At 39.7% G+C, this 15,825-nt stretch overlaps 1 protein-coding gene across 1 annotated transcript in view; it reads left to right on the top strand.

The window, feature by feature from the left end:
* Positions 1 to 15,825, top strand: part of ptprt (protein tyrosine phosphatase receptor type T) — a 331,706-nt gene that overhangs the window by 213,757 nt on the left and 102,124 nt on the right. Inside the window, exons 17-18 of the mRNA XM_069679080.1 lie at positions 4,502 to 4,637; positions 11,037 to 11,069. Of these exons, the coding sequence (XP_069535181.1) occupies positions 4,502 to 4,637; positions 11,037 to 11,069 (169 nt within the window). The remainder of the gene's footprint in view (positions 1 to 4,501; positions 4,638 to 11,036; positions 11,070 to 15,825) is intronic.

Genomic DNA, 15,825 nt, shown 5'->3' with positions numbered 1-15,825 from the left:
TTATTTTTTCTTTATAAAATGTGCCTTTAAAAAAAAAGCAAATATTAAGCATACAGAGCAATTTAAAACTACGGAGGGAAGAGCGAGTGCGGCCAGACAACTTTCGTAACCTGGCAACAGTAAGCACGAGTGAGAAGCGCTCTGAAATTGAGGTTGTGGGCGCTGCCAGTGTGGACACAGGCCCTGATTCAACATTACCCTGTCTTCAGGTAGTTGTTCTTTATCAGTTCTAACTTTCAACCTCCCTCAATAAGGAAGTCTGAAGACTGCTTTGTAGCATCATTGTCTACCGGAGATAATTAAGCACTCATTTTGTGACTCATCGTTGCACTAGCATACAACTTAATCAGCTGGATGATGATGCAAAGTCTGCTTTCTTAAATTTTGAATATATTCAGCTTAAAATACTGTAATTAACCCTAAACAGTTAACTATAAAGTCCTCTTTATTCTTAAGGAGATTCAGGTTTTTTCATTCAGTGCGTGAGTTGAGAATTTAGCATTTCCAAAAGTACAGCTCTTAAAACTCCTCGATTAAAACGTCCATTTGATGTCTCATTTCCATTGAAGACTCGCAGAGAAAAGCATTTCTTTTACATCTGAGTGTAGGACGGAGAGTGACGGATGTATTGTTTTAATTTCTTATTTTTAAAGATAATACTTGCGGCTTGAAGACAGGGATGCTGTCCGTGATGGGATAACAAAAAGACTTGGATACGTTGTCATTGGAGGCATTCAGGGTTTTTAAAAGAACATCTCGTCAGCGCAGCCACTGACGACGGCGGCAGCTATTACCGAGCGTGCCAAGGTTAGGTGCTTAAGCTGTTAGCTCAGTGGATTCCACTGCCAACCTTGTGTTGTTATTGCAGAGGGGGCGAAGATGAGAGAGACAGGGGATTAAACTGAACTCCCACGCAGCGGTATTACTCTATTAATCGGCTGTCTTTGTCTATCAAGGTTATAACAAGAGGCTGCTTGGTGCACGTCTGTGAGAGAACAGGTGCACTCATGTGTTGGATCCCAGGGTCTTCTGCTCGAGGGCCGTCTTTCTCTATCTGCTCCTCTTTTGTTCCTCTGTTATGTCATGTTTCTTTTAATGTAAGCTTCCTTCTACTATTCATTGTTTCTATTAGCTATATTTTATTCCCATATTATCCCCACACTTTTTTTCCCTCACCTTTTTTTATATTGAAAATTTAAAAGCTTTCAAATTGTAGCTCTTTTCTTCATTGAAATTATCAGAATGTTTTGCCTCTAAATTCAACTCTTCCAATTACTAATTTTCACTCAGACTGTAAGTAGCAATAGCAACAACTAAACCTTGGTAGCATAACATTAGCTACCAGTTATGTTAGCAGCATTATAACAAACGCTACTGCATTAAAAACTCAGCAAAGAAATTCTGTATCTTTTCTATATTCCTCTATTTGTTATTTCATTGTATCTCTTCTCTCCCGAGCCTTCACATTGCTTTGCCCTCAGTGAGGGCAGCTGATTGATTAATACTTTAGTTGGTTTTAGTGCTTTTCTTGTTCACCTTCTCCAGCTGCATTTCTTTGAGTGGAACGTTCAAGTTGGACGACAGCGTTTTCTTGATCCTTCTTCAGTGTACTGCTCTTTTTGAGAAGTGTCTTGAGATAACTGGTGATGATTAGGCGCTATATTAATTAAAAATGGATTGATTGATTGATTGATTAAACATGAGATGTTATCTTCATGTTTACCGGCCCATAAAAGATTGCATTTAAGTGGCAGGTGTTCAGAGAAAATAGGGTTTGGTTTGCATGATGCTTGAGACAGAGCCATCATATTCTGCACGGTTCAGGTTCGTAGGTCGTTCTTTTTAAAGTTATGCTTGGAAATATTTTTTCATGTTTCAATCACATTAAAAATTAATTTATTTTATTTGATAGGCACGATGCAATTTAACATAGTTCCAGTACAGAGCAAAGATACCGATGTGTTGCACACAGATTTGAAAGCTTTCTCTTAATTTTCAGCTCTTTTACCGAGTTTACATATCGAGCTATTACATACAGTATAGAGTGTAATAAAAAATAAAGCATTTAGTATCATAAAACCACGTAAAACTACAGATATGAAGATACGGTTAAATACATATACCATAACAATTCACATACACCGATACAAATATCAGACTACTACTACTTGAGTTAGAAGTTTTCAAATTGACAAAGTTGGACAAAGGCAACACTAAGACTACCAGGTCTATGGATACAAATATATATGAAGAAGAATTAATACATACATCATTTAAAAAACACAACAGCACTTGTAGACAGGAGACAACAGTGCAATGGAGGGTGCAAAGGTGCTGACATGAATATTGTTTTGGATCAGGTTGCTATGTGAGGTAGATGGTTTGTAGCACTTACAGAGAGCATGGATTAGACTTCCATCCAGTGATAGTGTATGCTTATATCACCGCCTCAGTAACTCTCTGCAATAAGTGTTGTCTTATCTTAAGTGTTGCAACTTTTCTTACATAATTTCTATTGCAAATGTATAAAAAAATATAAAGTCAAATACTTGAAATACTTACCACCACGCTCTACGTCCTCCACTCGCTCTACGTCACATGACCTCAACGGCACATGAAATGTAAATAATGAAAACATGATGCAAATTAAGGAAGCCACTCACATGGCACACGTGTATTTCCACACCGAAAATTTGCAGCACTAACAAATAATGTCAAATAAAATAGTAATACAACATTTAACAGCTAAAAAAAGATTCAAAATCTAGATTATATGGATTTTAACTGTTATGTTTATTGGTTTTCCAGAGCTAAATTAAACATGACACATGCAAAACATCAAACAAACATCTTCATTTTGCAAGACTGCACAGAAATACACCCGAATATTACGACTACAGCAAACCTTTATAAAGAGTAGCAGACATATCCAACCCAACATAGAGCATAAAAGGCTGCCATGCTCTGACTGCATGACGTTGTAAAACCTTAAGTGAACATATATATCCTCAGTTTGAATCTGAGCAGCAAGCAGGAAGTAGAGTACACTCAGAGGTGACACTCTCTCTTCTCATCCACTGTCTGTGCTTCCTCTCATTCAGTGTATTGACAGTCACCTCCTGACCTCCACATCAAACCATGCAGTGATAGCAGTGCTCTTACCTGTCTCCACGTGCATTGTCCTTCACACAGCGCGCACATTTCTCTGCTGTGTTTGTTCACTTGTTTGCCAGCTGATTTAATCCTCGTTCTGGTTTAGATCGTGTGTTTGAGTGAAGCAGAGCAGTCCTGCATGATTCTCTCTGTGCATGTGTGCATGACTTTAAACCTTGATGTCTTTGTATAAAAGTCTATGTTTGGTTTGTCCTTGGGCGCTGCTCAGTGTTTGTTAATGAAAAAAAAAAAACGTATAGCTCGGAGAATGTCGGCACTTTTATATATACATCATGTCCATGGTCCTCACCTTGATGCATTTGTGTTGCACTGTTAAGGTTTAATGCTATATTTGCTGTAGGGTGTTTTTTTATGGTGCTTTTGGATATGAAGACTTTTGGAAATGGCATCACCAAATTATTTCAACAATAACAAAGACACTTTTTTAAAAGATGATATAACAAAATGTCTTTGCCTTTCAAAAATATACTTGGACCTGTAAAGATTTGGCAAATAAGCGTTGCATGGCCCGCCCCAAAATCCTGCCCCAAAGTCCCGCCCCAAAGTCCCGTCCCAAAGTCCCTGTACTTTGGAAGGTACTAGCCCCCCGAGCAGGAAATAAAGTCTCCAGGATCTCCAAGAGTTCTTCTTCAAGTCTCTCAGAAAACTGAACTTCCATCCATTATCTATACCGCTTATCCTGTTCAGGGTCCCGGGGGGGCTGGAGCCTATCCCTATCCCAGTGGTACACCCTGGACTGGTCGCCAGTCAATCACAGGGCTGATACATAGAGACAGACAACCTTTCGCACTCTCATCCACACCGCAAATTTAGAGTCACCAATGAACCTTACAAGCATGTCTTTGGACTGTGGAAGGAAGCCGGAGACCCTGGAGGGAACCCACGCATGCACGGGGAGAACATGCAAACTCCACACAGAAAGGCCCACTTTCCCCAAAGTTGTGACCTTCTAGCTGTGAGGCAACAGCGCTAACCACTGCACTCTCACTCTTTGATTGCTTATCGTGTTATTTAGCATGCTTCTGCTGTCTTCATCCCCCTGCATGATGAACATATGTTGTGTTTGGCTCTTTGCATATGGATGAAGTGTTATCTTCACCTTGGGATCAAGCCTGTTCAGTGTGTCTTTGTGTGGCTAACATGTGTAACACTGTGTTCATCAATGACTCCCATTATTCTGTGTGTGCGTGTTTGCATGCTTCTCGTGTGTTTGTGGTCCTTTATGTGACTGTATGTGCCTGATCATTCATATATTGTTGCTGCCGATGTGACTATGTGCATACTTGTGTGTGTGTGTGTGTGTGTTTGTGTGTGTGTGTGCGTGTAGGAGCTTCCACCCAGGACTCGGATGCGATGGAGCCAGAGAAGCAGGTGGACAGCACGGTGAAGATGGCCGGCGTGATCGCAGGCATCCTCATGTTCATCATAATCCTCCTCGGCGTCGTCCTCACCTTCAAGCGCAGGTAGGTCACAAACACGACATCAGGACAATACGGCGGCTTAAAGGTGCCACGTGTAGCATTTTAATAACAATAAATCATCAACACATCCATTTGTTTCTTTACTGCAACCCATAATTTCGACTCAGGTCTGGGCTTGCATTTCGAGACACATTCTTTTTTGTGGTTACGTTTGCTGCTTGCTGGATTTTTCCTCCGCAGAAAGCTCAGCTGACACTTTAAAGGTTTCGGTTGACAGCAGACAGTTAACGGAGCCAACAGCTGAATAAAAAAATAGTTAAAGGATGCCAGCAAGGAGAGCAACATTAGCATTGGGAAAGAGGCTACCAATCATCTTTGTGAGCAATGTGTCATTTTAAAACACAAAGTACTTGTGAAAACTGTGTGTGTTGATGAATAAAATGCAACACTTAGCATCTTTAACCGACTAGATTGATAGACAGACAGTCAGATAGACCTTCTAGAACTGTCCTCATGGTTGATATGTAACTAAAAATTCACATGTAAAGGAAAACAGACGTACTGTAGGAAGGGATAGATCAAAATGTAAAATATGTTTAATTTAATTGATTCTTTGAAATTAGCATTTAGCAAACATTGCACCAATTTGTACGATTTAAAGGCCATCATCTTACAGGTATATCTCTTAAATCTGGGGATGTCTCCTTAACCCTCCCTTAGCTTAGGTATCTAAAACTCCGATAAACTGTATTATGTTATTCTTAGCTCGCAGTCGACGCAGCTTCCTGTCTTTGTTAACATGCACACTGGCTTGCCACCATCACCTGCCTTTCTTTCCTTTACTTTCTCTAACTCTCTCAAAAAGCTTCATCCGGTCTCTCCCATCCCTCTCTCCTTCACTCACACGACGCTTCTACTTTTTGTTTTGCAAAAAACTCACGGTCGTATCATTTTTCTTGATTTTGCCAGTTTCTTACTTCACACTTAAACACAACCATCCTTACAAACAGTGTGAGGGAAACTAGTGCAAGTAAATGAACACAGTACATGAAGAAGTGTTCCAACAGACAAACCTCTCAACATCTCAATGAATGAATAAGGGTCAGGACTCTAAAACTATTACTAAACTAAACTATTTATCTTCTGAAAAGCACTTCTTTCATTATTTTTAAAGGAAATTTTGCAGATTTTTTGTGCTTATCACTGATTTATTGTGAGAAAAATCCTGAGAATTTAGACAAAACATGTTTGAAGATGTTTCCCACGACTGAATCTGGTGATTTTACTGTGTCACAGTCATGATACAGACAGTCATCAGAAGAAAGCTTGGAAAGTTTTGATACCAGCCACGATAAAAAACATAAAGTTTTCAAGCTCATAACATCCCATGCTCTTATTAATATTCAGCTATCAGCACAGCACAGCAGTATTTGTCTGCAAAGCTGCAGTTTGTTATATTGAAGTTTTTTAATTACTCCACTTAAGCTGCAAAAACCAAAAACACACTGAGAAAGAAGATGTTTAAGTGATCTGACATTGGCGTAGCTGCGGCTCAGGAGGCAGCACGATTGTGAAACAGTTGGTAGAGTGTGTGAATGTGTGTGAATGTGTGTGTGTGGCATCTTGTGTGGTCAGAAGTCTAGAAAGATGCTAATCCACACTGAGCCTATGCATACAGTATGATACCACATGCTATCTGTTAGTCATATGGACGTTTTTTATATCCCAAGAAATCTGCCCAATCAATGATGATGATTGTTTGGGTTTTTTTGGAAGCTATGGAAACCAATGGAAACCTCTCCTCTCAGCAGCGCAACGCCAAGTGTCTCGTTTATTTTTAACCCAAGACACAAAGCACTGGGCCCACTCATACACAACAGAGAGGGACATAAAACCGGTTCACAGACAGAAATACGTGAAGCTTATTGCTAGTCTGGATACAACCTTAACATCCGTGTCAAGCGAGCCAGGGGAGGCAGAGAGGGCAGAGGGTCAGTCGGCCATGCTAATCAGAGGCTAACAAGGAATATCCAAACAGCCGGGAGGATAAAAAAGTATGATAGCCAGAGGAGGAAAATGGCGGGAATAACAAGAAAGGTAGATGTAAAGGGGGAGGGGGGATTACAGGTAAGAAGCAGGACGGATGGCAGAAGGAGACGAGGAAGAGAAACATGTACAAGGTTGGAAAAATATGAACAATGAAAATAAGCACTGGTTAACCTTGGGGTCAAATCGATATGCTAATCAGATGCTAATCTGGCCAACATGCATAATATAACATAATATACATAAAAAGGGCAATAATAGGGCAAACACCACCAGAGTGTTTGAGAAGGAGGAGAAACGGCAACAATTCAGAGGAAGAGAAAGAAACAGGGAGGCTGCGTAGATGCTGCTGAGATGTTCTTGAACGTAGGCCAAGAGTCCACGTTAATCCTCCTGCAGGCAGCAGATCCTGTTTAAACTGATCTAAAATTAAACACGTAACAGAGCATAACTTAGAACATTTGCAGAACATTTAGGTTTAAGAGATTTGGGGGAAATGAAGCATTTGAAGATACTTCAAGAAACATCGTCAACACAGATGAAACTTTGCAAACGCCTTTTTACCGTGCTTGAAAATGAGAATATCCGACCATCTAAATAACCGTCACTGAAGATGTGTTGTGTATTTATTTAGCAAAATCTTTTTACCATTTATTTATTATGGTGCTTTGACTTATATGACCTTTGACCTTCGGTTGTACAGATTCGAAGGATAAGAAGCATTTAAAAAATCTCCAAGAGATGACATCACAATCAGCAATAATACAAATATATTCTAGGGCATAAAGTAGTACTCAAGTACGGAAGTCCGAAGCGGATCTATACATTTTAAGTAATTTCAGTGGTTTCAAGATCTCGACTTATTTATGTCGTTATCTCGAGATAACTTCTCTGCATCACCGTAACGTCAGATTATCATAACTCGTATCTCCAGAGCTGCAGAAGCCCCAAACAAACATAGAAACAGGCTTGACTTAGCGTGGGCAATGGCCTGCTCTGTAATGTCAGTGACCAGCCTGCTGTTCTGTTTTCTAGATCAACACAAAATGATCCCGTTATCACGAGGAACCAGCTTCGTTATCTCGAGATAACGAGATAAGTCGAGATCTCAAGAAAAATTAACTTCTCACAAGAAAACAGATGGATGCATGTCAGCTCAGGGCTTCCGTACTAAAGTGCTAGAAATGCCAAAAAAAATTAAAGAAAAAATACTAAGAGAGACACAAGGTTTGGAGACGGAGGCAAAAACATATTTGATAAAAGGAGCGCAGACAGATAGATATGGACAGTGAGAGGTTTACCATATCATACAGCATTTTCTAGGCCCATTAATATTTCATCGCGCACACTTTAGCCGGTCGTCTGGGTGGCAGAAAAAGTGTTTTTCAAATCGAAAGTGTTTTACATGCCTTTCAAAGTCCATAAATTATTCTGAGAAAAAACTTAGCAGGGAAGTGAGCGAGCACAACTGTCCAATTAATCTTTCAGAACGCTCTACACGTGTTCCAAATGGACTTTCTGTCTCTGATAATGTAATGTAAAAGTGAGTAACGCCGGACATGTCTGAGGCCTTAATGGGGATTCGATGTTTCTACAAGCAGGTGGCCCTGAGGGCTCAAAACAAGCAGCACCGGAAGACACACTTTTCATAAAAGAGGTTGAAAGGAGAATGGATGAATAATTGATTTGCTTGATGCTCCCTAAACTCTGCTGATGTTTGCGTGATGCCGGAGAAGAAGAACCTGACATCTTTTCAGCTGCAAATTGATGGAAAATATGTTTTTAGCTCTTTAAAAATTCTGACCCTGCAGCCATGTTTTAAGCTTTCATACTTCTGTCATGTACTAGTCAGTCTAATAGAGAGAGCCTTCATGGGCTTACTTGGTTTAATAGTTTCAATAAAAATAAATGATATAAACTGTAAAGATCCATGCAAATGAACAAAGCTAAAGATATCAGCCCTGCCTGTATGAGTCAGAACTCTGACACAAAGCTTCCATTACATGGCCTGACTCTTGCTCTGCCCTTTCACATTAACTCTTCTATTCAGGCCTCAAGGACGCATTTGTGCAGAAATGTCTGAATAATTAATCCTCAATCTTCACCTGGAGGACTTCAGAGTATTTAAAAGGTCCTGACAAGCGAGGTTGAGTCAGTCGGGTTTTATTGGAGCTATTTGTGTTTTACAGTTTGCATGTCTCAATAGCAGGTTTCAGGGTTAGAGTAACTCTGCACTGAGCGCTTAACGTTGGGCTTTTCTTTGGTTGCCACAAGTTGAGAAATGTGCAACCTTTGGTAAAATACTGTCAATATAACCATCACTTTTTACCCAATCTCGGATCCCATCGGCTACAGTCTGAGTCTCCCAATAACAGCTGTAGGTACCCTAACAGTCACCTTGAACATAGAAGTGCTGAACATGGTGAGAACTGAACACCGCTGGTCCCTGAGTATCACACATCCATGTATGGGGAAAGAGACAAACACAGGATGAGAGATGATTAAACTATGTCTAACTATGATTTGACACATACAAATGAAAACAGGGCATGAATTGAACAGAAACATTTGCACAGTGAGGGAAACTGTGCTTTTAATAAGCGCTTAGTCTAGCTCAGTGTTTTTTTGTAACGTTACTCTCAGTTTGTCTAAAAAGTAATGCGAGCGAATGCCTTTGAAAATGTAAAAAACAGCCCATTCATCTCTTTCTGCACTCAGGCTGATTCATTCCAGTGTATCACTCTCCTCATCTGCTGCCTCTCAACATCTTTACAAAAGCAACAGTCACATTACAAACAAACACCCCGCGATTACATGTTCATAAGTATCCTGCTGTTTCCTCTCATGAATCTGATTTTATTCTTTTTCTGAAAGTAAGAATTCAGTGTTGTAAGTGTTTTGTGTCTCTAACTGACTGAGCAGAAGTGCTAAGTTTGTCAATTTGCAAAACAGGAAATATTAAATTGGATTTAATTCTGGAGATAAACTCAAAGATCTACTTTTAACTTTGTGTTTTCTTCTGCAACAAACACAAAAAGAAAGTTTGAGACAGTTTAACAGGACAGGATGTCTCCAAACTCAAAGATAGTTAGGTGAAATGTATTCCACATCCACTCCAAGCTTCTTATCACACTGACAAAAATGAATCCTGTTTTCTTTGTAAACTGTTCACAGGGAAGTTTCTCATTAAACTCCGGGGTTTGTTTTACCTGTTACACTCTCACCTCGATAAAATCCTTCTGTCTTGATACATCACTTAACAGCCGACTGAAGTCCCACACACTGTTTTGGCACGCTGCTCGTTTATTCTGCAAGAGAGAGTCTGCTTTCCAACCCATACGGTGCGGGTCTGATCTGTTCATGGCTGCCTGAATCTGTTTTCCCCCTCTTTAGCCTCTCACAGCTCACTCATGTTCACTGCTCTCCAGACACATCCATGTGTTTGCGACAGTTCTAAAGTCATGCTATAGGATTGGCAGAAAAACGATTGTGACAGTGGAAAGGAAAAAGAGTAGCCCACAGATGTTTCACCATGTTTGTGCATTTTTAGTATCAGGCGGCCATGACACCACAATGATTATTCTGATATGCCAGAATCTGGGTACTGAAGTATAATCTGTTATCCAATCACAAAGCATGCCTTCTATTATCTGGGTTTTTACACTGATATCTTCACTTTTAGATTGGTCACATGACTGCCTCCCTTCATTCCACAATGGAAAATGTATTTAAATTTTTTTTAATATAATTTTCAATTTTTTTTTTATTTAAAATGTCTGTTTTTTCTTCTCTTTGTTTTGTTTCAAACTGAATTTTTATTTTTATTTTTATTTTTTTTACTTTACTGCCCTTTTTAGTTTTTTTAATCTTTGGTTTTGATGGGAAAATGTATTTTACTTTAGTATCCTGACGTAAGGCTCTGTTTTGCCAGCATGAATTTGGTGTCAATAGTAAATTAAAATACATTTTCCCATAATAAACATAAAAACTAACAACAATAATTATAATCATTTGGATTTCATATTTAAAATTTTTGGGATTCTGAGAGCAAAAATGGAAAATGTCTGTTTTTCCTTTTTTAAATATTTGATTAAAATTAAAAAATGACAAAACTTCCTGCAAATTCTTTTTTGTTTTTTGATGGGAAAATGGATTTTACTTTAGCACCCTGGCAAACTTTAACCTAATAAATAAATAGTGTAAGTTCAGAAAAGAAACAACAACAAACACGATCTGAGGGGAATGAAAGGAAGGGAAAAAAATAACACATGAAACAAATGTTTCTCACCACAACCTCACATCCCTTTTAATGTCTCTCTCTATCTTCCTGTTTCCTGTCTTTGGCTCCGCCCCTTCCTGTCCCGTCCTGTACCTGCCTTGCCCTTGCTCCGATAGAGAGATTCACACATGGAGAACTCTGAGCGTGGGGTATTGTATGTTTACTTCTAGACATCAACACATCCACTCCGTCCCTCACTGTCACTCTCAGATCGCCTTTTTTATTTTGTTTGTTTCAGTAGTTTTCCACATGTGTCCTATGACCGAGGCTGCACCTGGAAAATGGATGTGCTACTTCCAATATTAATGTGATAAAAGTGTTAAAAACCCTATATTCAAAAATTATTACTTTTCTACACATTTTTTTCAATTGAGTGTCAACTTATGAGATTCTACCATCACAGCATTTAGTTTAAAGACATGGGAAATAACTTTGGAATAAAGCGACACAGAATAAGCAAATTCGAACCTGCTTTTGGGAGCAACACATCCTTTTTCTGTGAGTGTGAAACATAATATCCCTGATATTTTAATATCTGTGGCACATGAGCATCGCCTCCTTTTAAGAGCCACATCTGTGCCACCAAGTGACTGAAATGTAGGTGTTTCGACTCCTTTGAGAATCGAATGCAAGCCATTATAAAAGTTCTCATTCGTGCACTTGTCTTGGAGGATTATTGGCGCATCCTCTCCCTTGTTTTCCTCTGCAAATCAGCAGTTCGGAATATTCAGGTGTAAATGGGACTTTTAGAATGGCTTACATTTTTTGTAGACTCTCCCTGGTATGTTCATCATTGTATTCCACATCATCTGTGCATTAACGCCATCACTGCACTTCATCTGTGCTCACCGACTGTGTCTTTATTTTGTGTGTAATGTGCACGTTCATTCATTGCATCGGATTTCACTCCCCATTGCATCTGTGTGGTGAGAGATGTTTGGATTTTCTGTCATTTCCTTTTGATGCATTGTGAAATTACATTTTGGTAGCTGCAAGTCTATCAAACAGTCAGATGCAGAGACGAAAGATAAAAGTGTTCCAGGTAACGATGGTTTCTATAGCGGGAGCGCGCTGGCACAGTTGATTCCGCCGCAACCATAAAGCCATAAACTATCACGCATGAATGTTCAGAACAGCGAAGCGAGCCAGCCGCCCACGTTTGAAAGAAGAAGGTTAAATAATTGGTTCAACTTTGCAGGTCAGATTTGGTGTATTTTGCTTCGGCAAATATTACAGAGGTGGGAGATTAAGCAGGAGATATATGGTAATATCTCGCAGAATGAAATGTGACGCTTCACAAATATCTCCACCCACACTGTTCTGGGCTCAAAGACAATCCTCGCTGCGCCCGCTGAGGAAGCTTTGGCTCTAATGAAACCTCATCCTGCGTCTATAAGCTGTGTACATTTATGTACTTAAAGCCCTATCTGTGTGAAATCCGAACTGGCATTTGGTTTGTAAACTCCACAACACAGACTTTGAAGAATCACGTGGCACTAAAATGTTACATAACGCCGTCATTACATTTGAATGTGTTCTTCTTCACTTAAGTGTGTTTGCCGGAGGGGGAATGGGGATGTGGTGGAGATGTGTTCTCACAGGAGGATAGAGACGTGGTTTGAGGTGGACGACGGACATAAATTTAAAGGTGATATTGACAGTGATGTCAGTTTGTGCAGTCTGATCACATAGAAAACCACACTCCTCAACGGATCATATATCCCACAACTAATTCAATATTAAAAGAAGGGTAGAGACTTCAGACGGTTGTTTGACATTGAACTAGCGCCGTGTTGTTGAGTTTGATGTTAACGCTCTGAAACGAACCCCAAACTTCTCCAAAGTATCAACTTTTACATGGAGCAAGTATAGTTTTAACTCTATCTGAAAACTGTAAATTAAAGTACAAATTACAAGAAAAACTCTAAGGCACTCATTTTAGATACTTTTATTGTCACAGTACGGTCATAAAAACAGCAACACGAGCATGTTTGTTGTCTTGTGTTTTTGTCCAGGAAGCGTTACTTTCTTTATCTTACTTTTGTGGGTTGTAAAGGATGAAACAGTAAGATGGATAGGAATGTTCTAGCAAAGAGAGGCACAAGTTTTAACCCTCACCGCTGTGACAGTTTATTCATTAGGAAATGATTGTTAGATTACCCTCTCATGCACTGCACTCTGGCTAAAGAAGTCCTTAATAAAAGCTGAACCTCCGCACTGAGACAGCAAGAGGACTCATCCTCTCCCAGCACAATGTACTGCACCCTCAGGGGGTTTAGTCTATGACAGGGAATTGAGGCGATTAGTAACTGATGTCAGCTCAGGGAATGGACTCAGACTGCACATGGCAGCCTCTTACAAGGCCAAGTGGTCTGAATGTGTGTGTGTGTCTGTGTTTCTACGTCCAAATAGGGGGTGCATGCTGTATATAGACACACAAACACACCTTAGAGCGTCCTGAGTGCTTCAGTGCAGACAGAGGCTAAACTTGGACTTATTCAGAGATAATTTGAGTGTGTTAACACACACACGCACGCACACGCACACACAGAGAGAGAAAGAGAGAGAGAGAGAGCTGGACTTGATCCCCATCCTGCAGATGTGACTCTTGGTTGAATAATGGACTCTGCTGTTTGCTGTGATAAAAGCTTGATGGTCCACTTACGGCTCTGTTATAATGGGTGACGGCAGGCCATTTACACACACACACACACACAAACACACACACACACACACACACACACATGTACAAACTCTCACATACTGGAACAAGAACAAATTAAATCAGACTGTCAGGTTGTAAACAAATCCACCGTCCAGCTAACGGCAAATTATTTGTTGTTAGAAACAGATGTGAAAGAACCTTCAATACTTTGTTCAGATGTTGGTGTGGTAATGTAGGAGAAGCTATTCAAAGTCTAATAACTGTAAATTAAATCAATGTTCGGACTCTACAGAGTTTAGATGTGTAGATTTGTTTACAGCCCGTCTGATCGGCTCGTCCCACAGGAGTCTGTTAGAAAGCGTCTGATGTGTCATCCTCAGATCCCAGCAGTTAGTGAACAAAATGTTGTCGTCAGTAATAATGACCAAAACTCTGTTAATGCAGCCGTGCACTGGGAAGTGATTCAACATCATCCTGAATTGATTTTTCAATCATATGGGGTTATCTTTGTGTAAGATAAGGTCGGTAATTAAAATCCAAACCAAGCCTGAAACACAATTCATTACATCATTCTATTACTTTACAGTAAATGTGAATTTACAGACATTTTTTTGATTGATTGATTGTCTTTTATAAATAACATGACCAGTTCCAAACAGTCCAAAAGGACATTGTTATTCAGAGAATAAGACAGGACACCAAATTAGCACAAAAAATCACAAGCGGCGCCCAGTTAGTGACGCGTTTTCCATCAGCCAGCAGTGGTTGGTCTGCCAGAGAGGGTAGGCGGAGCTAAGCAGCTGCTTTTCCGGTCTCTGCAAGTGTAGCGAGTAAACAGTAATCTACTATGGCTGAACAAACAAAGAAAAGATCGATGACTACAGATACAACTTCAAAAATACGTGAAAATCCAAAGAAAAAGAAACAAATTTGACGCTCAGATGAAGGCAAACAGTCTAAAAAGGAAAGCGACGGTCAGCCAGGAAAATCAAGAATTACAACCGGAGCCAAGTGTCTTCCGCAATTACCGTTTATCACTAAAGGTGCCGCCAAGGAGAACCAAACTGAAATCTTTGAGATTGAATCATACATTAAAAAAATGATAAAACCCTGCAATGATTTAATTTAAAAATCAAACATTTACAAGCTGCTTGCACAATGTTACTTAAACGTGTGCATGTAAAATATTACACCAGGAGAAATAGGATCTTCCAAAAGTTATGCCTGCATGTCTATGGCGATGTCACTTCACTAACCTGGGTATAGAGATTTAATGAGACTGTCACAGATAAGAAATCTTCTGCTCAGAGAACTAATTTGTTTATAGTTTGAGTTCATTTTTCTCGTGCATTCATTTCAGATGGTGTAAATATGCAGATGGCGTGTTGACATGTCTCGTAACAGAGTGCTAATTGACTGCAGTCGAATATAAACTTTAATTTTCATCATTTTCACCTGAACTTATGAGCTCACTTTCAAACTAATGTGTAGTTTCACTCTAACATAGCTCCACTTAAATATCCTAATACTGACATTATTTGCACATGAGGAGACAGCGTGTGTGTTAACATACACACACTTGTGTTCCACCATCATGTCGGCCATGGATTGGCTGTAATGAGGTGCTAATAAGCCACATCAACAGCCTGCATGTGCAACATGTGTCAGTAAGGGGCCGTATGTTCATGTTTGTGTGCACATGTGATTTAATACACACGCCTGCCTGTGTGTGTGTGTGTCAGTGACAGATTGTAGGCGTGTGTGTGTGAGGTAAAAAGTGTGTTCATGCAGTAGTGAGGTATATTTCATCCTCGTCAGCCTTCAGAGGAAGGAAAAGTATTCCTTCATGACGCACCATTTTTATATTTACACGGTATGATTAAGTGCAGCCGTCATATCATTGTTGAAATGTGTGTGCGTGCGTGTGTATTTTTACCTAATATTATTCATATGAGACCATGATAAACTGCAGCCATCATATCAGTGTGAAAATGTTGCAGAGCAGAAATCATTCATACAAAGCCGAGATAACACGCAGCCGTCATATCACAGTAGAAGTGCGTGTGTGTGTGAGTGTATTTACATGCAAAGTAAAGCCATACAGAGCTGCTGAAACACTGCAGACATTACACAAACATGGTGCTTTGCATCTGTTTGTCTTCAAAAACCTGTTAGCATGTAGCATGAGCCCATGAAAAACAACTGTACCCAAGAATACGTAACGGTTTCAATACATTCTT

This window comes from Semicossyphus pulcher, unplaced genomic scaffold (assembly GCF_022749685.1).
Source record: "Semicossyphus pulcher isolate SPU_LCO1_2020_fin unplaced genomic scaffold, fSemPul1.0.p SCAF_3, whole genome shotgun sequence".
NCBI classification, from domain to species: Eukaryota; Metazoa; Chordata; class Actinopteri; order Labriformes; family Labridae; genus Semicossyphus; species Semicossyphus pulcher.
Note: the sequence above shows the minus strand (reverse complement) of the source record. Positions and strands in the feature narration are given on the sequence as shown.